The sequence below is a fragment of the Xiphias gladius genome, chromosome 8 (genome assembly GCF_016859285.1).
Source record: "Xiphias gladius isolate SHS-SW01 ecotype Sanya breed wild chromosome 8, ASM1685928v1, whole genome shotgun sequence".
Taxonomy (NCBI): domain Eukaryota; kingdom Metazoa; phylum Chordata; class Actinopteri; order Istiophoriformes; family Xiphiidae; genus Xiphias; species Xiphias gladius.
Genome location: NC_053407.1, coordinates 18,654,949 through 18,681,207, shown reverse-complemented (window position 1 = coordinate 18,681,207; position 26,259 = coordinate 18,654,949). Strand labels below are relative to the sequence as shown.

At 38.3% G+C, this 26,259-nt stretch overlaps 2 protein-coding genes across 3 annotated transcripts; one reads left to right on the top strand and one right to left on the bottom strand.

Moving 5' to 3' along the window:
- iqch (IQ motif containing H) lies at nt 1-22,234 on the bottom strand. The gene is given in 22 exon segments (XM_040133806.1): nt 1-621; nt 849-957; nt 1,424-1,485; nt 1,640-1,762; nt 3,059-3,217; nt 6,583-6,869; nt 7,104-7,224; nt 11,940-12,128; nt 12,295-12,567; nt 13,501-13,682; nt 13,769-13,852; nt 14,837-14,903; nt 16,538-17,083; nt 17,162-17,358; nt 17,614-17,700; nt 17,988-18,096; nt 20,355-20,474; nt 21,210-21,272; nt 21,275-21,284; nt 21,437-21,534; nt 21,635-21,757; nt 22,094-22,234. Coding segments are annotated over 22 exon segments (3,144 nt in total). The 5' UTR covers nt 22,145-22,234; the 3' UTR covers nt 1-537.
- On the top strand, nt 14,062-25,932 carry aagab (alpha and gamma adaptin binding protein). Of its 2 annotated transcripts, none has more exons than XM_040133784.1 (10): nt 14,062-14,189; nt 23,181-23,371; nt 23,456-23,552; nt 23,676-23,765; nt 23,881-23,964; nt 24,067-24,146; nt 24,344-24,440; nt 24,586-24,690; nt 24,887-24,936; nt 25,376-25,932. In XM_040133784.1, the coding sequence occupies exons 2-10, from the start codon at nt 23,312-23,314 to the stop codon at nt 25,451-25,453; spliced, it is 741 nt and encodes a 246-aa protein (XP_039989718.1). In that variant the 5' UTR covers nt 14,062-14,189; nt 23,181-23,311; the 3' UTR covers nt 25,454-25,932. The 2 variants fall into 2 exon arrangements, with proteins under 2 accessions (XP_039989718.1, XP_039989717.1); XM_040133783.1 differs by lacking the exon at nt 14,062-14,189 and adding an exon at nt 22,574-22,892.
- The last annotated feature ends 327 nt before the right edge of the window (nt 25,933-26,259 follow it).

Below are 26,259 nucleotides of genomic sequence, written 5' to 3'. Positions count from 1 at the left end.
TCAACTTAACAAACATATCCTTTGAAAATCAGATTATAGCCAACATCAATCACTTTCTTCAGCGGTCCAAAGTAAGATATGGTTTGCAGCTGCAGTGTATTATGGGACTTCTCAGCATATCTAGTATCACTGAACAATATACTGATACTCATCTCTGTGGTATTTATTTGGGCACAAATTCAAGATACTCTAAAGCGCAAGATGAAACTGCTTTTTATGCTGTTAATACATGAATACGTCTATGAAGCCTAATCATTCCCCTGCGGAATTACCAAGCCCACAGTTTACTGTGTTTGTTTTCCAATATTAAAGGACTGTATATTTCGACAGTTTAAAAGGATCACAAAAATAGTTTTTATAAAGCTTCGTGTCACATTCTGACAATGTTTTTCAGGTATTTATTTGGCAATATGTTTTCTCCACATAGATTCATCTCCAAGGTTCACACATTGACAGTGTAATAAGGCCTTAAAGATGGCAAAGACATGATGTCTTAACTTGGTGAGAGTAAAGCCAGCTTATTGGTGAAGCGGCTGTCTAAGCAGCAGGTTTATCCCTCATCGCTTGCAGCTTGTTCTGAACAGTCCTCTGCAGCACATCTTCTATATCCTTGATACGCTCCTGCAACAAAACACAAGAAAAAAGAAGTTAATTTAAATAACTACTCATTATTGTTCTATGCGAACACAATCTTTTATTTGAAATTATATCCTTCTTATTATAATATATTTTCAAAAATTAACCGCTTACACTTAATTCAGCAAAGCATTCCAGCTGAAAACAACTTCACTGAATATGTAGGTTTCAGGATATAATGAGGAGAGATCGTTAAATCATTAACACGGTACCTTGAAATTGGTTTCTCCTTGCATTTTACAAGATGATATTTCCTGATGAATGACTGACAGATTCCGAGCAAAGGTCACTAGAGCTCCCCGGAGATCCTCACAGACCGTTCTATTGACGACACCCCAAACAAATGAGTTTACTAATGATCCCCCTGTTGCCAGCTAAGAAACAATCACCTTGTTCATCTGATGGTGGTGGCTGAATGAAACTTTCAGCAAACATCTTCAGTCTTTAGGGGGATGAGCACAGCTTGATTTAACTGTTACAGCACAGTGTGAACTGAAGGATTTGTTTGATAAATATATTAATAACCCTGTACTAAACAACTTGTAGAGTTTGTAACAACATTTACAAAGCCAGAGGTGGCATCTTAATCCTCTGAAAGAATTGTCTTTACTCTCAGTCTAGAGATATCTTTCATCCAGCTAATCCTCTATTGTTTTTTCAAGTGCTTGTCTATTTGAACAGAGAAATCAAAGCTTTATGTGCTCAGAAGTTTTTTATCCCGGAGATGAACCCCAAATTTAATTAATAAGTTTATGTATATGAATTTGATGCAATAATAAATACTTACATCATTCCAATGCTGCATCGCTCACTGCTGTCGTAAAGAGCGAACACAGTGCCCTGCTTCCTCTGCAATTTAGGAGCCGCAAACACACAGTCAAAAGAGGAGCTCTCATCATGACATAGTGTAATATAAATTAACCATACAGTATACTATGTTGAAAAAAAGAACAAGACATAAGAATGATATAAAGGTGAACAGGTTAACGGTGACAGTTTTTACCTTCATGTTAAATCCTATGCCATGAGCCTTGCACATCTTAAAGAACACATTATGGTACAACATGGAAAGGTTAGAGTGAAACAAGCGGCTCCCAATAACTGCAAAACGATTAACCACAGGAGGCTGTGAAAAGGTAAGAAAACAAGAAAGAGACACAGAATGCACATATATAATTGCTGGCATGAGTCTCTCTGTTAATCATAAACAGGAAAAAATCATTGTATGTTGTGTTATATTTGGGGCTTAAGTATAAGAGTGCAGTGTGTGTACAATGGGAAGAGTAGAGATGGCTGAACCCCATACACATGTCCTTAGGGTCACTGCTGAGTTTGGGGAGTGTGTGTGATTAGTGAACATGATGAGTGTGGGGCACATGCAGTAAACTGTTGGGCCTTTCTTAATTAACTGCAGGGAGGAACAATTAATGTTTAGAAGACATGCCAAACACAAGATGAGCTTAATTGTACGACACCAATCAAAGAAACTACCGATTCTGGACTGCAAATGTTTGCATTCAAGACAAAAAGCAATACAGAATGGACAATAGGACCCCTCAACACACAACACATATCACAACAAAAGAGGGGTTCTGAGTATGTGAGTGTCATAAGTAACACTAGAGAGGTTGATTATTTAAAAGTGGCAGGGCTCAAGAGGATAAAAATGTTCCTGGTTCTCTGGCACCTTTGGGAGACAAAAAGCGCAGGCCTAAGCCCCCGTGAGCTCAGGCGATAGCCCATAACTCGCTTTGATGGCTGTGTGTTTGCAGTTGTCAAACACTGGACCCTCACACAACAATAAAAGTGTCCAACAGGGATTTAATTGTGTTTGTAATATGCAGGCCCCTAATGATGGCCACTGCTAAAGCCATTAACCACTGCAGTGGCTCAACTGCTGTACTGAAGCACCAGGCCACCAACTAAATGAATGTTTGATAAAATAATACAAGTCGCAGATTAACAAGCGTAAACTCAGGCATACTGCTAATAAAAGAAGTCTATTGTTTAAGGCCTGGCACCACGTTGATGAGGTGTTCAAGCATGCATACACATGCATAATGAAAATGGTATGAATTATTAATGTGTTGATTATTTAGGCTCATCTATCAAAATGATAATGAATTCAGCACCTAAACACCAATTGAGCTCAGTGCGTAATTACAGTATTTAGTTGTATTTAACAAAAATGAGGAGCAAAACTTGATCTAGCTTCATGATTACTGTAGTGGTATAATAATATTCCCTCAAGTATCAGCTTGCTTTAGTGGTTTTTTCTTTTTGATGACAGAAATTAACGAAATAACTTGGCGGAAAAAACACTTCAAACCACTTCAAATATAGCATTTAAAATTGATCTTCTACTGTGTACGAAAAATTTAACATGATCAAAACTGTCATTATAAGCAATATAAAATGGTACTTTGGCAGCAATCTGGTGTTCGCAGCGTTTCTCTCTGATTGGCATTGGCACTTCTAAACAGCCTGCGCGGCAATTCAGCGTTCCTCCAGTCATCATCAGAAGCATCTGGGTCATGGCCAGCTGGTCACTGTATGTGAGATCCAGATCAATAGCCCACACCTTTAAACAAGACACCATGAACTCTCTGTCAGTGCAGAGAAAAAGAGACACCGTAAACTTCATAATTCCAATTTAATCATAAAAATGGAACATCAAAGTACTTCACCCACCAATCCTTATAAAGAGAACAGTCAGTACCTTTTAATCCTTCCAGTGTTATCCATGTTGAGAGGCAGCGGAAAGGAAGAAACGGTTAATGGTGTGTGCTCGACAGATTTAGGTAATTCAGTTGTGGAGTGACACGTGCACAAAGTAGATCCTTCCTTGCGTATTTGGATTCAGTCTGCCCTGGGCTAGTTTGTTTGGCTCAGGTCTGATGAGAAGCGAAGTTCAGATATGTATGGTAAATGGCGTCATTATAAGTATATTAAGGGGTCAGGTATGGTCGTAGCCTTCTGCTTAAACAGGGCTAATTTTCCCAATAATAACCTAATAGCTATGCCCTCTCTTCAAAAGTGGCAAATAAATCACTACTGAAGGAGTTGTTAATAACTAAGTGGCAGTCGGCTGCCTCCTTTTGCTGTTCCTATTTGTCAAAGTAAACGCTCCTGCCACTGAATGCAAATCGCTGCCTGTCTGAACCCCGCAGTCTCTGTAACCTGAGCACTTTATCTCCACTAACACATGAATGTCTGACCGTGTACAGTAATTCTTTTATATTTCATTTTGTAATAAATTCAAATATTTTGTGAAACATAAGTCATAGTCTAGGCTTGCAACTAACAATTATGTTCATTACTGATTAATCTGACAATTAATTTCTCGATTAATAATTATTTCAATTAAATGTCAGAAAATGTCCACAATCCCATTTTCCAAGGTGACGCCTTCAAATGTCCTTTGTCCAATCAGCAGTCCAAAACCCAAACATATTCAGTTTACAGTGATATAAGACAAAGTAAATCAGCAAATCTTCAAATTTGAGAAGCTGGAATAAGAGATAGTTTGGTAATTTGTTTTAAAAATAATCAAAATGATTAATCAGTTATCGTAATTCTTGCTGATGAGTTTATTTGTCAATTGAATAAACCATTAAATAGTTTATAAGCTCGGATCATCAAGTTCAAACCATAATGAATGAATTTTAAAGGGGCTGTCGTACAAAAAATCCTTCACAACACTTCTGATGAACCACTTGAAGAAATACTCTAAATAATGTATTAAAATATCATAGTGACAAAAATGTTTTTCTTTATGTTAAAATCATTTTAGGCAACATGTGACCTGATTTATGGGACAGGAGTTATACGATGATGTGTTGCAGTTGGTAATCTGGACCAGCTTGATAAACTGCAGGAGTAAATATTGTAATTTCAACATTTTTAATAAGCTTTAAAATTGCATACAAGCTACCGTACACGAGAATGCCATAAAAGAGAACATAATCACATAAAGTGTTATAAACTATACACGTCAAGACTATCAAAACAATTGCAATCTGTATACATTCGTGTTGAGCAACAGCTCAGCAGTATGTACTACACTCAGTCACCTTTACTGTAGGGGGTACAGTAGCTACCACTGGATAGATGCAAGTCTCTGTGCATCAGATACCTGGGCCTGAGTGATGGACACACTCCTCCGAGCCATTCACTCGACTCACTAAAAATCATACTCCAATGTCCCATTGTCGCTCTTAACAAAGCAGTGGGAAATGTAAGCCTGGATTGCACCTGTTTTCTATTGCCTTGAATTTTCATTAAAAACCCTGATGCTGCAGCTGGGGCCCCACCATTCCACAATGTGAGGAGAGACTGCAAGGGCAAACATATGTGACCCACTTCTTCCCATCAAATAAAGTAGGCAGCTTTTAGCAACAGGTTTGAATCTAAATTGATGTTTAAATCCAGACAGGTTTGCCCATGTGGCTCTCTTCTGTCTGAGCTGTGTGTGTGGGGAGATGGTTAAGAATCTGTCTTTAATGGTTCTGCCTCTATTGAAGCACATGCTGTTTATAGTCTATTCTTAATTATGCTGTCAGTGAATCACATTCAATTTCAGGTCAACATTGAAAATGAAAATTAATTTTAAGGCTGTCACTATGTCACTGTAAACAGTCAAGGAAAAGGGTAACTTCTGTCCCTATTATATACCTGAAATAGAACATTTTCTGATTTGAGTGTCACAGCTTTGTAAATGGAAGGACTATTTCGTTTGACTGTATGAAGTCCTGAAATGTGCCAATTTTTTTTAACCCGAAATCAATGTAATGTGGTGAACTACATAATCCAAATGAGGACTGTTCTGCTTACAAAAATATATTTGGCTGGATTTAAAATCTTAAAAAGGAAACAAAAATAGTAATGTATTAAATAAAAATTCAGTTAATTACAAAATATTTAAAGTTTTAAGACACAAATTGCATTGTCTAAACACTGCTTTGCTCACACTGTGTGTTAACATCTAATCCATAACATACTACCCTCTAGTGGCAAGTGTGCCCTTACCTACTGTCTACTCTACCTCCAGTTTTTTTTATTGGGAATCAATTATGAATGCAAACATAAATAAAGCTTCAACAGTGAAGAGGGAAAAAAAAAAACAACTAATAATAGAGATTTATTGAAATTTCCCGAATAAAACAAATGGTGTATTGCTATTTGGTGGATTTTTTATGAAAGAAAAAAAAATTTGAACACCTTCTCTGACCTTTTTCATACCGTGTGTAAAACTGTGAAGTAGCTCCAGTGCACTCTACACTGTTTTGCAGGTTTAGTATTTTATACACCATATTGTAAACAAAGCATTTAATTTTACAGCTTTGGATCAATAGGCAGTAAATGTAGCCACATGTTAGGAGCACAGCTTAAACCATCATAAACCAGTCCATTTCCAATATCATAAATCAAGGACATTTCAACAGAGAGTAATCCTGACAAATGAGATATGGCTTTTATGGTGTTTTGCTATAATAACGAGTCAAATTTCAGCAGACCACTAAATGTAACCAGGCAGGGGTTAAAACACTGACAGGGCATCCCAGTGAAGCTGCCAAATCACTTTAGAATGACCTATTGTCTGAAAGATAGGTGCCTCTGAGTTTCTCAGCATTGTAAGGTTAAAGGGCAAGCCTTAAATGGTAGAATCAGTGTATCGACAGAATAAGACCTGACAGTTTATTAGATGACCTTGTCAAGAATTTGGTCCCTGTGCCCACTGTTTGCCTTGGCTGTTTTCCAGATCCCTGGGGAGCAGTATGTGAGGCACCTATCTGCTCATATGGATCCTTGATCCAGCCTAAATATTGATCTCTTTCACCAATATGGTGAAATAGAGAGCTTTGTCACAATGTGTTGCAACAGCCCAGGCCATATTTATAGTGGTAGCATGAGTTAAGGCCTTGTCTTGCCCCAGCTGTGTCTCACCTTCTGCTCCATGGTGTTGTGGTTCAAAAAGGTAGCCAGGTCCACGGAGACATAACCTACGATAAGGCGCTGCAGACAAGCCTGGCCCACACACATGCAGATGGAGTGCAAGGTCTCTGGGTGTACAGAGGTCTGAGGAACAGTGGAAACTATAGCTTCCAGTTGACAGGACCCATGAAGCTGGTCTCCACAGGACAGCATGGTCACCTCACCCCCGGGCTCCAGAAGCAGATCTACTGTCAGACAGGTGACACTGTCTGAAGGGGGGTAGGCCTCCACCACACCGCCTGGACACACAGTGAGAGCAGAGGAACAGTAATAACCACAATACGTTAGCCGTGATCTCAAACTGTCCTACCAGCTGTTTAGCAACCAACAAAAGTAACAATTTTTTTTCAATTCGTCAGTTCACATAGGCAACATCTGGGAACTAGGAACAAAATAGGAAATGACTATTAGCATATTCAAACGGCTGTATTAGCAGGTGAATAGCATTCAGTGCCTGACAATAGGTATCTGACCTTGCCTGAGGAAGGTCTTCAGGAAGCAGGCCCAGTTGGGATAGCAGGAGGTTTTAGCAGGTTGGGCGTAACGGGCCAGCCACTCTGGGATCTCATCTGAATATCTGAGCAGCAGAGACTCCTGCAGAAAGAAAGTTAAGGTGCATACATTAGGAATCTACTGAAAATGAGTTGTTGACAGATCTGAAATCATCATGTACATATGTTTGTTAATTCAAACATAAGTCAATAACAAGTCCTGGCTACTTTATTTTGTCCCATTGTCAAAGCTTTCTAGGTGTCGCGAACATTATTGGAAATGCCCTTGTGTTTTCCGGATGACTCAAGTGACTGCTTGTTATCCTTGAGACCTTTGGTGGCTGCTTCAATTTCTGTGGAAGTGTCTGATGGATACTGCGGGAGGGTCTATCTGTGAGTGACAGCCTATTATCAGAAGGCCTCAGGAGTCTAATGGCTTTAACTCACAGCCACAGAGACAGCACCTGCCCTCAATAACAACTCTCTCCACTGGGCAGCTGATGAATACCTAAGCTAAACCCCATCTATCTGGGGATCAATCAGGGCTTGACTTGGATCGATATCACTCTTGTTTCTGTAACTAGGAAATGCCATAATGGTTTCACCACTTAATTATGCTGTTAATTTCTAACTTTTGTTTTAGGTGTCTTGTAAACAGTTTAGCAAGTTTCCTCTGACAACGCTTTTAGGTTTAGGTTTATTGACAAAAATCCAATAAATTTTAAAATACAACATATCAGATTTTGTCTGGGATAGAAGGATAAAGTCCTTGAATTATTTCCATCATTATCCCTGATGTTTTCAAGTTTTGACATGGTTAAAGTAACAACAATGGCTTCACAAACCTTTAGTTGTCATTTTATCCCGTACACTTGTATTATAAAACTATAACTGAATGCTTATGCAGACTGTATGAACCAAGTGCTGAGTTTTATTTTAAACACAGGGTTCTGTATGTAATGATGTCTTTGTATGACTATTAGATAGGAATTTCATTCGGTCATGCACAATAGAATATATGTGAAAACTGAGAGTTGACTAAACTCTGAATGGAATAATATCTTTGTTCTTTCATTGTTCTATCTCGAGCGTTACTTTGTTTTGAGTATATACTGTCTGGCTTCACTGGAGACAGGACTGGAGATTATGCTGTTGATATTCCAGTCATGTAACAGCCATCATCATATTCAAGTACTGTAAGAGGCGAGGTCAAATGCTACACAGTGATTCCCCCTATACAAACCATAAAGCACACAATGGTGCGGCAAAAAGTGTAAGGGAACGGTTGTCATTTTCAACGGAAGAGCAAGCCCACCCCAGGACTTTGCCTATGCAGTTCACAGAAACAGCAGGACAGGAAGAAAAGAAAGAGAGGTATTTTGCAATAAATTATTTGGACTTAAACTGCGCACAGTCCCCTGTGATAGGATTCGAGCTTTGCTTTGTGTCCACATAAAGTCAAGTAATCTGGTCATAAATAAAATAGATGTTGCCCTGCCCCTGTGATTGCCATTTCATCTCCGCATTACATAATGAAACAACTGAATAACTACAGCAAGTCTCAGGAATAGAATGATATAATCTGACTAGTCATATGTTTTGTGTGAAGATTAATTTTCTGTGACACTGACCCACCAAAGCTTCAACCTCAATTTACTACAGTTCGATTAATTGCATGTGTAATATTAAATGAATCATAAAGTTACTCTCTTGATCTCACATAATTCTCATCCCTGGTTGAATTTAGCATCTTAGAACAGGGGTAGCAGCCTTTCTTCTGTTTAAAGATTGCAGAAAAAGCATTTGTGACCTTCAATGAAATGGAGGGAACCACCAAACAATCATACTTAAAAGTGTACCCCAAAAAAAAAGTTAAAATTCTTATTAAGGTAAATTCAGGTTAACTGTGTTAAGGCAGAACATTATTATCTTTAAATCTTCCACAAACACGGACTGCACAATATTTAGACAGAAACTACTGTACAAAATGTCCCTCTGCCTCTTCAGTGGTAGTGATTATCAAATGACCTATTTCGTCGACAAACTTAACGTAAATAAGGGGTTGCTCAAGATCTGTTTGTACACAGCGTGACAAAAAGAAAAACTCCATCTGTTGACGCTATTAGGTGTAATTTTTACCCTCTTGTGCCTAATGATCCATATGCAAGCTGTGTGAGTGCTTAAGTGTGTGTATGGCCCCCTTCAGGCATTGCATGGGTGCAGATCTACATGTCTTTAACCTCTGTGTGTGTAAATGCTAAAAGAGGCCTGGGGGCTTTCTGCAGGCTGAAACAGTGTGCTGGAGGCTTTGGGCCTCATAATATTTAGAAAACCACACTATCTCCTAGACCTCTGTGGAAGCTCCTATAGTGGATGCGAATTAGGGTTTTTTTTTTGCAAAGCCAGAAGGGAGCTGATTGTTGATCTTGTTCTGAAAGACCACATGGTATTCTTGTGAGTCAGGCTTCTTCATGCTGAGCCCTTCAGAACAAGCAATAATTAAAAAAATAAGCTAAGGCCAAGTATACTCTCCAATCCACTCTCTACTTATACAGTGATTATAAAGGCTATGGTACATCCCATTGAACTGTGAAACCTATTTGTATAATATACACTTTAATCATCACGTATCTGTTATTTTTGGGTAAACAATAATCTTGGTAAAGAACTGTTAAATTATGAATTAATAATCAAAATGCTTCATTTGATAATTTGTATTTCATTAATAATTAATTACATTGCTAATATTTCCATAAACATAACTTTGTACATCTATTAACAGAATGCTTAAATGCATGCAAATGTTCAGCACTGTGAGTATCTATCCTATTCACTGGCTGTCATTGCCATTGCAATTAGGTCTACTTCTTTTCAGCAAAGTGCTACATTAATGAGCATTATATCTCAAAATATACTGCCATGTTTAAACAATTATCTACAGTTTCTGCTGTGAGGAGATGACACTGATATAAAATATTCATATGTTTGAATCTAATCACCAACGTGGCTCTGTAATCTTTCAGCATATAGAGTCAAAGTGCTATCTTCAATATAAACTACTACAACAGCAGAAGGACGATGTTATGCGTTTAAGGGGTTAATACAATTTAGAGGAAAACAATGTCATAACAAAAAAAATCATGCAATGAGGAGCACAGGATGTGGGCTTTGCTTTGATTAAAAGAGCAAGGTGTAGAATAAAGGCCAGTTAAAGTGTTGTGTCCATATGGCCCAGAAGCCCTGAGGCTGTCGGCCTTCAGTGGGGGCCTCGGCACTCTTCCCTCTCCATGGGACCCCAGCTGGTGAAACAAACCCCATTTACTTTCCTGTGCTGCATCAGCCACCATTATGGACCTTGGCTGTGGCTCAGCCACTCTCTGCCATAATTAACAGCACCAATGCCACAACAATTACAGCCCCGCACGGCACATACACTATGAATCAAAGAACAAGCTAATAGGAACAAAACAGAGTGAGCCATAAGAAGCTTGAAAGGACTGCTGTTCTTTCAAATGGAATAAAAAGTAAAATCGTTGTGCTCCAAGCCCACAATCATTAGCCTGTAATTAGTTTACACAAAGCTCAGAGTTAAACGGCAAAATACGGTAATTAACACATGACAGAAAATCAAAGGCTACTTTGTAAGCATATGAGAAATAAGAGCCAGGGGCTCAGAAGCTGCGTACAGATTGCATCTCTACTAAATGAATGGCTTACCAATGATTCAGTACATTTTATTTGTTCTGTATATGTCTAAGATTAAATCTGAATTTATTTTTTGAGGAGAAAGCAAATGTTGATACTTTATAGAATAATTACAATGTCACATTTTTAACCCTACACACAGTATTCAGAATTATGTACTATAAAAATTTTTTTGTAAGTGGTTCAGACCCATCAAGTGATTGTTATGGACAGACAAAGAGAGAAAGGTCAATGTTGCAATGCTAGGACAGCAGATCGAAGCATCAACATCAGCTACAATTAAGGATTTACGTATTTAGTGTCATTTGTATTTCAGTATACTTTTTATTTCATTTGTAATACAAATGAACTCAGCTGTGAATCTGTGTGACATTTATTTACAAAATAGTTTTAGAAAAATATATACACAAGAAATGCTCTGTTGACCAGAATGTCTGTATTGTGATTTCACTGTCCCTGCCATATAAGTTAGGGCATTACTACCATTGGACAGGCTTTTGTTCTCCCCAACACCGACACTAGTTGATGTGTGTGCCCCAGAGAATGGATAATGACTGTGTGTATGAACAGATATTTTATGTATTGATTTAATGATCTGTGGCTCTAGGGACAATGCTCAAAATACTGTACTACAGGGACCAGCATTGTGACTATTACATTAAGAAATCCTACTCTAAGCTAAATGATGGCTTCTTTCTGACCCCACTGTGACCTATGCTTTTGTTCATTCAGTGACAGAAGTGATTCTAACCCTTTTTTAGGCTGTTTTAATATCCATCTGTTACTGTAATGTTATCTGTTAAGTATCTAATTGTTACCATGTTAACCTTAAATGACCAATTTCTCATTAGTGGTATTAGTGTGATAATAATAGCAATAAACTTTATTTCTATTGCACTTTTCTAAAACAATTACTCTGGAGGGAGCCAGAACAACAAGACAAAAAAGTAAAAAACATAAATTTAGGGAAAAGTAATAAGGAAAAACATTTTTTTTTAAAACATAAAATAAGGCATAAAAGTGTATAAAATGTGCTTTAAGAAGTGGTCATAGTCATAGTTTATGACAACGCTGACAGGGTATGGCAGGTCATCCTCAAAGTCATATCTTTACCTGAATCCATTTTGTGTTCCATAGCTCAGGACCATAGCGATGGTATTGCTGCAGGGCCCAGTTATAACATCTAAGATGGCATATATCACAGTATGCTGTGCCACGGCCACCGTGCTCTGAGTCTATCTTGAAGAGCCAGCGCTGCACATCAAAGTTTTGAGTCATAAGCTCAGCCAGCGTTTCATGAAGCTAAACCAAAAGAGAGACATTTGAATTACAAACTAAATAATATAATTAACTACAAGTAAAAGTTAAGGTAAAAATGAAAATGTGTTCTTCTGTGTTATCAGTTAATGATGAAGGACCTCAGGCTGTAAAGGAGTCTGTCTATGTATCTGCATTTTTTATCTCTGACCTGGTTTAGTGAATAAATGTCTCCTTGACCAGGGGGTACATCAACCTCTGCCCCGGTGAAGATCCTCCTCCCTCCTGACTTGGTGCTATAGAGCTCTGCAATAGCCGGTTCTGGCCCCAGGATTGGCACTCCCAGCTCATCAGCCACTGCCAGGTCATCCACGTGGGCCACACCACCCACAATATAGGCTTGTTTTCCCTGGATCAAGTTCCTGATGCGCTTCAGCGTGCGTGGACTGTATTTTAGGAGCGTAGACAGGCACATGTTATGGGTCTGGAAGAGAAGAGGGGAGAAAGATTACTGCTGCAGCTAGGAGTTCTCAGTGTCTCTTCCAAGGGTTGTTTCTTGACCTGATTTATCACTGTGTACACACAACAGATCTATTATTGTAATAGCCAGCAGGGTTTTGACCTCTCCTGTATTCCAGCAGGTTGAATTGATAAAAGCTGCCTGTGGGAAGCCTCCCCTATCCTTCACATCTTTAATGTGTGCTAGCAATGAGCTCCTTGGGAATACAACTAATTACTTCACATCTGTATTTATTTGATCCACATGGAATTATCCCTTCTGTCACTGGCAGAATGTGCTGCCAGCCGTAGGATGCAGTGATTCATCTCAGCAACACGTCTGGCACAGTTTAACAACAAAACAGCAGGAAAATCAATAGAAAGAAATGAAGAAGACCATGTCATGTTGCACATTTAATTTAGTGCAAACAGATGTAAAAAGATGAATAGAAAGGCTGGATGTAAAAAGAAAATATAACAAACACCTTGACTTTATTGTATTGCGGTAATGAAAACAATTCAGAATTCCTAAAAATGCAGCAGTTACATTGAATGAATGGAAAATTAAGGAAACTAATATGAAATTTAGTTATTAACTGAGCACCAGCTAGAGACCATTAAATAAAAAAAAGTTAATTAAGTATAGCTTAATGTAGCTCATGTGTTTGTTTAATTTCAAAAGTACTAAAAGGAAATGAAAAATATTAAACAAAGTGTAGCTCTCACAGGACAAGTGAATAGTAACAATCTCCTCTAGTGCCCTCTAGAGGAGAATTCCCAAACTACAGATCCTTTTAGCATCTCTACAGTACAATGTATTTGGTTTGTCTACAGAAAGATCCTGCTGAAAACATGCGTTGTCAAGTTTTTTCTTTAAAGTTTACATTTTTGCAAAAAATGTGAAAGTGATTGACCTTACCGGGAAATAATCTACAGCATCAGGTGTGAGGATGATAAAGCGTCTGAAGCAGGATGAGGCCTTAGTAGTTCCACTATTAGCCCCGTCTGTGGCTCTATCACACTTCAGGAGGCTGGTGTAATAGTGCAAGATGTCCTCCCCCAGATGCCGGGGGCATATGTAGATCACCTCCACATTTTCATCTAAAAAAATACAAAGTGGACTTGACAAATTACATGTTTACAATGAAGCATACAGAGTAAGTGGTGGGTCTGTGAGAAGCTCATACCTCTAATATCACACAGCCTGTTTATTTGGATGTTCTGTAGGATGTCAAATCCCCTCAAGTTCAGTCGCTGGCTCTGAGAGTATCCTGTCAGAACAAGGTTACAAAAACTTGCACAAGACTTTCAATGAGAGAATCAAATCTTCTCTAATTGGCTTTATACAAAATCTGTAGCTCTGTGAAAGTACCCCTCAGATGTGCATGCTACTAGACCTGGGGGTGGGGTAGTTAAGTCTAATCACACAGTAGTGCAATCCGATGATTAATTTAGCTTAATAACTAGCAGGTGCAGTGTCTGTTGTGTGCTGGGACTCCTTTAACACCATGTCCAGCCACCGCTGAGCTACATCCAGTGATACCTCCAGGATTTTACTCTATGTCTGTCTGGATTTCTGCCTGTGAGAGAATCCTCAACTGAATCAAGGTAATTAAATGATTGGATTCATGCTAATTAACAACAATGGGGTTCAACTTTCTAATTATCCTTGCTCACACAGCACTCTCTGTAGCCACCCCAAGTGCAAATAAAGCATTCCATCTGCTAGTAATTAGGCTTAATAATTTTAGACAATCGCTCAATGATTTACAATGCACATGCCTGATTACAGTCTAAATGTGAATGCCATGGTGAAATTAGGACAAGAACGGATCATAGCTTGCACTCCATGTCTAGTGCAAAAAAATAGCAGATTCTTCCTCTTTTGTGTATGCGATTTTTTTTTTTTTTTTTTTTTTTTTTTTTTTTTGCCGAGCAATAAAATAAGACCTTTGTGCCTCTTGCAAATATTCAACATAATGGCTTTTCATTTGCTTAATCTGCAAATTAAATGGCGATTCAGACTAAATTGTTCAGTTCCCTGGCATGGAGACTTTTACCCTCCTGTGAGTGCTTTCCTGCAGAGAGTCATTTAAACGAGACAGAGTGCCTCCACCAGGGCCACAGACTGGGGCAGCAGAGATGGTGAGACATGGGATGACTGCTGCTAGATCAGATGTGTGTGTGTGTTTGTGTGTGTGTGTGTGTGTGTGTGTGTGTGTGTGTGTGTGTGTGCAGCAGGCAGAGAAAGCTACCTAATGAAGGGATGTGGATAATGGTCCTCTTGGAGGACTGGATGTGTTTCCAGTTGTTTGCCAGATGCTGGAGATGGAGAAAAGGAGTGATCAGAGAGGGAACTGCCTGAGCATCTACAGACAGACACACACACACACACACACACACACACACACACACACACACACACACACACACACACACACAAACACACGCACACACAGATCATCACATCACTGCATAGCTAAAACACATCAAGCCAATCTCTCTCTGGGCTAACAGAAGCAAACGAAGCATAAAATACCACTTTAATTAAATTAAGCGTTTACTTTAGAAACATCTTCTCACAATTAATTCAATCGGCAAGGTACATCATGCTACTGCCAGGGGAAGATTAGCGGGCTTAATTAACAGGGTATGAATGTTTATAGAGTAAGAACATACATTTAGTGCATGTATACACACACGGCGATGTATAACTAAATGAACTTGTAGGCACTAATTATTATTGTTGTGTATGTGCTCTAAAAGATGTCCAGCAAAGATGACAGCACTGACATGACATCTACCCTGAATGGGAAAAAATGTACAGAGCGTTCATCTAGAAAAAAATGTGCTGTCATACTGTTCTCTTGAAGAGCTAAATAGAAAGAACATTTTATTTTTTTATCTTAAGATTGTAAGTTTCTGGTATGGAAGAAGGAGGTTAAAACTATTTGCAGATATTGAGCATAAAAGTTGTGATACCCTGGAAAAAACAGTAATGTAGTAAATTGGCCTTAATAGCTTAAGAAGGCATAAACCCCCAAAAATGTAAAATCTATAATTCAATTTTCTAGTTCATTTAAAGCAATGTTAAACTGCATGAAATTAATCAATTTTGGTATGGTTTATATTTTATAAATACCTCACTCAAACCAATAGTTTCTTGTGTCCCACTGTACTACAAAACTCACATTATGTTGCTGTATTCACAGTAATTCCAGTTGCAAAACATAAATTTCCCTTTACAATCAGTTTTCATTTTAAAACCTAATATCACCACAATACATTTTTAACTTTAAATATTTAAACTAGGTATAATATTTAATAGTAGTCATTATATATTTAGTTGCTGTTACATGTATTTTAATAGGCCATCAGGTTCCCCTTTTGCCCTTGACCTTTAGCCCTCACAATCACTGTTTCTACCTTTGTCATCTTTCGCTATCAATGTGGCTGCAGTTTTACTTTTCTGATCTGTCTCTCTCCATCTTTCTTCTGTTCTCTACTGCTCATCTGTCTCACTTGTCTTTGCTGATTTCTTGTTTATGTCTCATTATTTCTTTCTACTGTTCTTCTGTTCATGTATGTTGGCTCAATGTTTTTCTTTTAGTTGTTTCTCTTAATCTCAAACTGAGAGTACTAAATAAACACATTTTAGCTGAAATACACATAATGATTAATGACACTGCATGCATATTGACATGGCATTGCCAGCCTTCTGTCCTTATTCTAATCCTTGCAAATAACTTCAGTTTGATTTAAAAAAAAATCAGATGGAATCATGTACATCCAAAATTGATTTGTCTTATCTAATTTAATTTAGAAATCATGAATAAATCTCTGACTCTGAAAGTGAGAAAAAAGAGAAACAAAGGCAAGGTTTGAAAAGGTGAGAGAGCAATATTAAGTAAGAGAGCGACAGAGAGAAAGCAGTATTTGGATATAATCAACATCACCTGTGCTCTGCTGCGGTAATTCTCCAGCTGTCTAAAACGCCGGGCCTGCAAGGCCTTCCTGACACGACGGATCTGAGTGTGCATCAACCATGAGATGCTGATGGTCCCTGCCGCCCACTTGCGCCGGCAGTGGCGCAGGTAGGCTGTCCGGGCTACGTAGCATCTCCAGCAGGACTGGATGTGGATGGCAGCCGCCTCAAGGCCTCCCTCTCCTTTGTAGCGCTGACCTGGGCGTAAGACCAGACCCGATACCTCCTCCCAGTTTTCAAGCACTGAGAGGAGGCCAATCACTGGAGGAGCCTTTCTCCAACCATTATCCCAACCATGGGCGAACTCCACTAGCCGTTCCCCACTCACGTTGGCTACAGGCACAGCAAAGTCCCTGAGCAGCTTTTTTAGGCCCTCCAGAGTATATACCACACTGCTCCAGCACAAGCTAAAGCTCTGCTTGAAGTGACAGAAATCAGCTGCCATGGGGTTGATCCTTCCCTCTGTTATTGTAAAGGGGTATTTGCTGATGTTTACTGGGACTGGCACAGGTAGATTCTACAGAACAACAGTGAAACTAGTGAGAGGCAACCTAAACTTTGAATACAGTCAAAAGAATTTAAATACTGTTCGCACCTCTGGGCTTTTAGGGATAAGATCGTTGGTGCCTTGCATCATACTCCCATGGTCCATGCTCTTGGAGGTTGCTGAGGGAGGCTGTGTCTTGGTTTTCCTGAGTGGTGTGCATTTGCTGCCTGTTTTTTCGTAGGTGGATCCAGGTTCTGTTTCCCATTTCAAATGCCTATGACACATGGACTTCGAGCCTATCAGACCTAAAGTCACAAACAAACAGGCTCAACGGTACTCTGTAAGCAATTAATCATAGGCAACCAATCATCACTGTCAAATCAAGTGGTAGCTGTACCTACTACAGAGTCAGTTAGGGGTTTAAACCAAAAGACAAATAAATCAGAAACAGCAAGGGAGCAAAACTGAACTGAAAAAACTAAATTTATAAACAAAAGTTGGGAGACATAGAATCAGGTAAAATGTATTATCTTTTGTAGAGTCTTTGGAGAAGCACTGACCTATCTTAGAAGAATATGAATCCTCTCTGGGGTGAAGAGAGGCAACCTTGTGCTGGATCGACATACAAAACAAACTTGTATCTGGCGCTGAAGAAAATAAAATAATAATAATAATAAAGAAAACTTTCAAAACATTGTGTGTGTCTTATTTATAAAAATTTCAGGCTTGGAAAGATTTTAAAAATACAAGCTAATAATAGATTTTAAAAAGTAATTTAATAATGTAAATTACAATTAGTAGTTTGTCAATGAATAGAAGGTAGTAGTCTGATTAAAATTAAAATGTGATTAAAATTAAAATGACACAAACAACAAACTACCACACACAATCAATGAGCATTTGTCTGGAGTGTGCAAGAAGTGAGGGAGTTTACCTGTCCCTGTGTCTTGTTCAGTTATTGCCAGGCTGTTACGGCCCTTTGATCCAAAGGCTTGAAGTCTCAACCGTGGGGCAGTGATTATTCTGTGATGTTTTGCCTGAACCTAACATGTTTATAAGATCAGAGGTTGTCCATGCGATAGAAATAAAATGCTACCAGATCCTTTTCCTGTATTTCCTGGTCCTGCCCTAAAAAGTTGTTGCCCACAGTGAAAGAAGCCTGGCCTCTAGCTTTATCAAATTAAATGCATCAATTACTACAAAGATTTTTGTAACTATCAGACTCATTCCAGCTTGGCAGCGTTAACAAAATATAACTCTCTAGCAGAATGACTATTAAGGAGAGGCCTGATACATAATTACAAACAATACATTTTCTGAATTCATTAAGAATTTAGAAGAGCCATAAAAATATCCCCGGCAAAGTTGTAAACTGTCCTTTACCCACTTCTTTTAGTAATTAATCCCAAAGTAGCCAAGATTAAAGACTGATCTTAAAAAACTACAACTCAGAGCAGTTCTGTTCCGGTAATTTATTCATTTTAATGCATGCTACTGTATCATAATTTTAAGATTAAAGGTAGATTTAATGGCCTAATTTAGGATAAACAGATTGATGCATTGAGTAACCTCAACTTTTTTATTCATGGCTAGATTCAAATGTCTCATTACTCATAAAAGTTTGTGCTGCTGATCCTCCAGACTTGTCACCTAATGTCCTCTCCTTCATTCTCCTCAGACCACTGAGCTCTCTGACAGACGATAGGTAGTAACCGGATGCTGTGAGGATCTTTCCTCACAGGCACACATCTGTTTCAGATAGGGTTGGGAAAAGGTGGCATCTTTTGTAAAATTGTTAAAATGCAAAAGCTCATTCCCTGGCACGGGTACGGATTGGAGAAGAGCACGCCTGTGTTGCAGGGGGGGAGACAGCAGGCAGAAAGCCAGTGGTTAGCAGTTGGGGAAGGTATGGCTCTCTTATTGGCATGCAGGACCGGCACCCCCACCCACTCTTGAGACAGCTGTAAACCAGTAGCCCATAGCACAGCAATCAGGCACCTGTTTCTTTAGAAGACTGCTGATGTGCTGCAATCTGCTGCTTTCTGCAGCCAGTTCTTCCATCTCTCCTATATCAGAGTGACAGTCTTGGCCTCTATTTCTTATGTCATTTATAGATTCCCAAAAACTTATTGGAAAAGAAAGTGTGTAAAATATATCTAAAAACTAATGCCGACCTTTGCAAAGATTAATTTGTTTTCTGTGATGTGAAGTGTTGGCTGTCATCCCTAATCCAAGTGACCTTTATGTCCTTGTCCCTCTGAGCATGAGAAATCTTTTAATGCAAACCTGTACCATTACTCTTCACTTCAGCATAAACTGTCTATTCTGGGGATTAAGGGAGACAGTATCAAGGAAAGGAACAATGTTATCCAATTCATCTTAGCTGTAGCAGAACCTCTTGTAATACTTCCTAATCAAATCTTTCCTGAGGCATGTGCTGTATGTTGCAATTAATATCAACAAAGACTCAGGACACAGGAATCAATTACTCACTGCACAAAGCAAATAACTTGAGGACATGATAGTTTAAGACTTCATGCACTAATTGGTGTCTTTTCCAGCAGTAAGACTGATGTATAATGAGAAAAATCTTCTCCATAACTAACAAGGCCATTATACCAAATGTGGCCTGTTTCCTTAACAAATAAGAAGTTCTGAGTCTCCTAGGTGTTTAGCTTTACAAAGCCACATTTGAATCAACTCTCATCCACTCAATGATTGTCATATAGACTACTCAATCTGACATTAAATTGCAGTACATGATAATGGGAGAAAAAAAATCCACCTTCACTTCAGTTACACAAAGAGTGTGAATGGATCTAGTGCTGACCTGAGTTAAGTAGCATTTTTTAAGTTCATAGTGTTTCTTTTAAACCCACCTGGAGTACATAGTGCATCACGGTGAGAACAGCAAATGTATGAAAATCAAAGACTGACATGACAGTCAAAAACATTATTTCTAGCATCAGTAAGTGTAACAACACTTATCGTGATACAGATGGCCCAAAAACCATGCTTTTTTTTGGAAGTACTTTTATAAATTTTATTTAATCCTTTATTTAACCAGATAGTCTCAGTGAGATCATGATCTCTTTTTCAAGAGAGACCTGTGTACAAGAATAAACATATACAGTTTAAATATAGACAGACACACAAAAAAGGTGCTGCAATCCGCAATACTTAATCAAAGCTTTCTGTAAAGTGTCATTTCTATAGAAAGCATGAATGGCATGAAAAAACATAATACTCCCAATTTACAACTAAAACTAAATGAACCTAAATTAATAGTCAGATTACTTACTGCATTTGTGCTCCTCTTGTGGATATCAGGCAGTGATAGCCCACATTTCTGGTACATAATGGCTCTGTTGTTTGGGTGAGCAGGATTACACAGCAAACGCATGGCTAACGGTGACTTGTGCTTAATGGGCAGAGGAAGTTTAAAAACTTTAATTATAATAAGATGTACTATAGAAACAGTAATAGCAATATTAAAGATTTAAATGCATATATTCACTCAGTTGACAGTTTATTGGTATACTTTGCGAAAATGAATGAACTCTACAATACAGCAGTCCTGCAATGAATCCTACCTTCACAGCAGTTATAATGTCCAGTTTTTATTGAAACTGTTTTAGAGACTGGTGTTGATTCAACTGTATGATAATTTTAGAGGCTGTAGTTTGTGGTGCTGTGGAACTGTATTGCGTTATACAGAGAGGTGTTTCTGTTATTTAACCTGCCCTAATTGATAAAATAGGGGGGACAAAATAATAGAAAGACCTGTCTCTTTAACAAAATACAATCCAACAGCAGGGCAAACGGCAGCCTCCAAAATGACCATAAAGTTAAAAAATTGCCATGAAGGTAGGATTTATTGCAGAACTGGTGTATTGTAGAGTGCATTAGTATTAGCTACACATACCTAATAAACTGCCAACTGAGTGTATTTCTGCTAAGCAGGAAAGTCTTAATGTGTTTTCTTTTTTCTTGTGCTCTTCTATCACATTGTGTACTTTTGTTTGTCTTGCCTGTTTTAATGTCTAATACTACAGAATAGTTGAATTTCTTACTTACCTACCTTCAGGTTATATTTTACCTTTATATTATCAAGTAAAAAAGGAGTATTCAATTGTGAATGTGAATAGTAATCTACCTTTTCCCCAGGTGAAGCCCCTGGAGGGTCTTCCTTTGTGGACACACATCTGGGAAACTCACCAGAGCAGGTTTCCTGTGTAAAGTCTTTCTTTTAGGCTCACAATATCCATCACCCGACTTTATGCAATTCTAAACATATTTCTTCAAAGGTGAGAGGGTTATGGAAGGTTTCCCCACTGTAGGCAGTTATTTAGTAAAAACACATGTAAGCTTCTCGTTACTTACCATTTGGGAAGCTGCACAGTCTTTTTTTGTAAGTCTTCAATTCTTGGAAGAACCAGCAGTTGCTCAGTCACTGTTTTCAGATAATCCTCTGCATGTTTCTATTTACAATTAAAGAACATAGAAATGGTCAGCCACCTTTGTCTGATGAGTATTTAATATTACTGTTATCAGTGCTCATTTTGCATGAAACATCCTTACCCTGATACTGCTCTCTGTCTTACGAATGGCATTGTCCAGGGCTTGAATGTTCAGTGTTTTGCCCCTCTCACTAACACTGAGTTTCTCAAGACTACATCTGAGTTGTCTCAAATCATCTTGAACCTGTAATATACAGCTCTGTCAGTGTACATACTGTGAATGACTGCCCTAAAAACAGCCAACAACCATGACTTTAACTTTTAGTTTAACGCTTGTTCTTGCATATAGGGACTTTAGCTAAATTCCTGTCTAGAGGTTTAAAAATAAAGACAAATGTTAATAATTTATGTAACATTTAACTATTGTCGTTAATTAATTAAGAACTGTGGTTATAATGCAGCAAACATTAACTTGAGCTAACTTTAAAAAAAAAAAACTTCTAGCTAAAGTCATTAGCAAGCGTTACATATTGTCTAGGAAATTTAAAATTGTTAGCTGAGGTAAGTTTGTCAACATTACCTGAACCAAAACTGCTCCCAACTCATCTTCGTTTTCAAGCGTGTCAGACATTTTTTTGAATATGGGGTTTAATAATATTACTTAAACATTTGTAACGATATCATATTGACGACTTGTAATAGCTAACTACCGTTACAAATCCATTTAGCTAGCTAGTCATAAATGAAAACAGTACTGGTAATCATGACAACGAGAGGCCAGAAAACATTTCTATCTTCCCCCGAGTTAGACTGTCAGGCACCCCCTCGCTACAATTGTAAAATTAGCAGGTTAAAAAAAATAAAAATAAAAATACAACCATGGCCCTATTTTTACCTTATTTTATTCATTAACGTAAACGTGCATTATTCATGTAGTTGGACTTTCGGTGGAGACACTGCTTTGCCTGAAAGACGAAACTCAGGGCTTCAAATCAGATGACTTCATACTCACAAGAAGCACATTTAGCGTCAACGTCAATATCGCCATAAACAGAGATAACATTTAATATCTATAATATATTTGTAGAAATAATTAGCTAATCGACACGCACAAAAATGTATCGAAAAGCGTTATTAAAAGAGGATGGGAGCCCGTTTTTTTTCGTTAAGGAACGTTGCACCGGAAGAGACCATCGCAGCGGCTCAGTAAGGGTTGAAAGGTTGTTGACGTTGGTTAACGTCTAAGCTAGCAGCTTGAGAAGCTTGCCCTAAAAATTATCAAAAAATGTCAGATACAGAAGAAACCTCAGAAGTGACTATTCCCTGTGTGCTCATCACTAGCTGTGACAGTGGTTTTAAAGAAGAAGAGCTTATAAAACGTAAGTTTAGCTGTGGTTAACGTGCATGATTTGGCAACCAGGCTAACGTTAAACAAAGCTAACTTACTCTTAGGCTGCATGTCGCTAATACAGGTTAATAACACGTTTGTCTTAGGTTATCAAGCTAGTTAGTTATGTCATTTACTACTGGGGCTAATATAAAAACGGCAATGCTAAGATTCTTGTGATTATTGTATGTTGTTTCTACAGTTAGCACGCTTAGCAACGTAGCCTGACGTAATGTCTCGATTTGTTTGTGTGATTTTTAACGAATGTGTTTTGCTTCAGAGATCCTCAGTACGCAGACTTTGCCCGAGCCCACCAAGCGGGAAGAAACAGTAGCCTGGTATCCTTGGACAATCAACAACAAATATTATACGGCAGATGTCAGGCTATGTGTTGTGCCAAGCACTTTTCAAATGTCGTCAGAGATTGCCCAGTCCATGCAGGCTTTCATCGCTTATTTTGACAGTACAGTGGTACGTAACTTAAGAATTAGGTATCTCAGAAGTATATCAGCTGATACAAATGTAACGTTTATCATGGGTGCGTGGTTTTTGCAGAAGGATGGTTTGGAAAAACTACATCCTTGGATATCAGTGGTGGAAGATCTTGCTCCAGAGGTGCTCATTCTGGTGTGTGACAGAGTCTGTGAAAATGGTTAGTTCTAGAGCACTGTGAGGTGACTGTTGGTTTGCAGAAAGCACCGGAATACAAATCTGAAATTTTATAATTTTATAAATTTTTTTTATTTTAATTTTTTTTTTATAATTCGTATTCTAGGGGTCACCAGACATGAAGCACAGCAGTGGTGTTTGGCTCATGCCTTTGAACTGGTGGAGCTCAATCCACAGGAGCTGCCAGATGAAGATGGTGAGTTTTACAGGCAGCAGAAATTGCGATGACACTGCATTCATTTATATTTGTATTCTTCATGTTTTGCTAATATATGTACTCTCATTCATACTTTCTTTGTTTCCTTTATCAGATGACTTTCCAGAATCCACTGGAGTAAAGAGAATTGTCCAGGCTCTCAATGCTAACGTGTGGTCCAGTGTGGAGATGAAGGATGGTGAGATGAAATCACCAATACAATTACCTATTGCCATTGACCCCACAATTTAATTTATTGCTGTATGTATGGAATGTGACAGTTTGCGTCTCTGTCTGACAGGGCACAATCAGGGGTTTGGTCTGATGAGCACTTTGGTGGCCTCCAGACACAACAATCCACGGAACTGCCAAGATCCACCAGTCAGTAGCCTTTTTTTTTTTTTTTTTTTTTTCTTGTAACCATTTTCATTTACTTTAGCTGTAATTTCATTTACATCTGTAATTGTTTTTTTATGTGCTTTCTCTTTCTTTGTTACATATATCAATCCATTTTCATTTAAATAGGAGTTTAAATCTGTCGAGGAGGTGTGCTAACCCTAGCTCCTTTTCTGTGGCAGTCTTCCAGCGTGCCAGTAGAGGGCACACTTGTTAACGAAGAGGCCAGCCATACAGAAAGTAGTACAAACACAGACACACAAGAGGACCCAGTAGTTGGTAAGTGAATACCTCCTGATGGAATCTGTTTGTGACGACTAAAGTGATTTTCTCCTCCAAAACTGATGTTAATCCTGCTGGCACATTGAAGATATATAGCATTACATGTGAAGTTATTAATATTCACTTTCGTTGATACTCTCAGATGCAATGACTGATTTGGACATTCAGGAGCTCGCTAATCTGACAGCTGGAGATGCAGATGTGGATAACTTTGAACGACTCTTTACAAAATTAAAAGAGATGAAAGGTAATGGCGAAATGGAAAGCAAATGCACAACTTTGTCATCACAAAACAAAAATAGCCACAGCCTGTGTTTTTCCTTTTTAAAACTTACAGGATTTTGTTTGCATGTTTGCTTTTGCTTTCATTGCTCATATGGAGGTCAAAATGTGAACATCTGATATCATCTATGATGATTTGGTCTCTGATTTTCCACCTGCAGATAAAGCTTCTTCATTACCTCATGAGCAGAGAAAGGTTCATGCAGAGAAGGTAAGCAACCGTATTCACCACAAGACAGCAGGCTTGGACCTGTTCATTTCCATTGTTTGTGATCATGGATGCATGTTTGGCTATGCTGATGTTATCAAAAAAAAATTCTCAGCATGTGCATCAGTGGAGTAGGACACTACCATGGAATTGTGTTGAACAGTGTATCAGAAACTGATAATAAACTAGTATTTGCATAACCTCACACCATTATCAGACTATTCATTCCATGCTTAAGATAATAATGTGATGTTAATCAGTTTAAGTAACATTGGTAATATTAATAATATGACATAAAAATGTTGCCTAATAAACACATCGTTAGGGATTTCATGAGTACCTCTGGTACATTTCAATAGAAATCCTTGATTGGATCAATCAGTTAAGTAAACATGTTCATGCAAAATCTGATTATTTACATTACACTAAATGTCCTTTCCAGGTAGCAAAAGCGTTTTGGATGGCTATCGGTGGCGATGTAGATGAGATAGATGGGTTATCATCGGGTGAGGAGAGCTAAAAGTTTCCTTTCTCCTGATCCTTCACCTTTCTTTTTCCTGGGACTCCCACAAGATCCGGTGCCCTTTGACCTGCTTCTTGCACTTGGAAAGTGCAGATGCTTACAGATTGTACTGTAGGCACAGTCATGTTTAGAAACTTTTGATTATTAAAATGAAATGATTGCAGTACTGGTGTATAGTGAGAAGCAGATGGAAATCCTTAATAGGGAGACAAGATTGCCAGTGAAGGGCCCTGACCCTCAATCTTCTCTCCTTGGTCCCTTCACTATGCTTAATACCCTGTGAACCTCAGCACAAGATGGTGTTGAAGGTGGGAAAACATGAAATTAAATTATGTGGGCTTTGATTTATGTATTTGTCCTTTTAGGTACAGTTGTCACATATATTTTCAAGTGACATGACGTGCCTTATCCTTATAAGAGTTGTAGGAGATGTAATCCACATTCTGTTGAGTCAACATAAAGACTTGTGATTTTAATTTTGTCTGCTCTTTAGTGTGTGGCTTATTTATTGTGTAGACAAGACTTCCACACCACATGGGTGAATACAGTTCAACTCATTCTTATCCAGAAAAATATGCAGAACAGAAAAATAGGAACACCCGTATGATGCAACAGAGTACCTCTGCACTAAATAAATGTAATATGTAATAAATGTGTAGTTGAGTCATGGTGCTGCATTGGACAGCATTATACTGAAGTGTGTTTCTGATATTGTCTCATTTACATTTGTGGAGGAAATATTAAAAACGCCATACAATATTCTGTCCAACAACATACCACCACAAACTACAACCTCTAAAGTT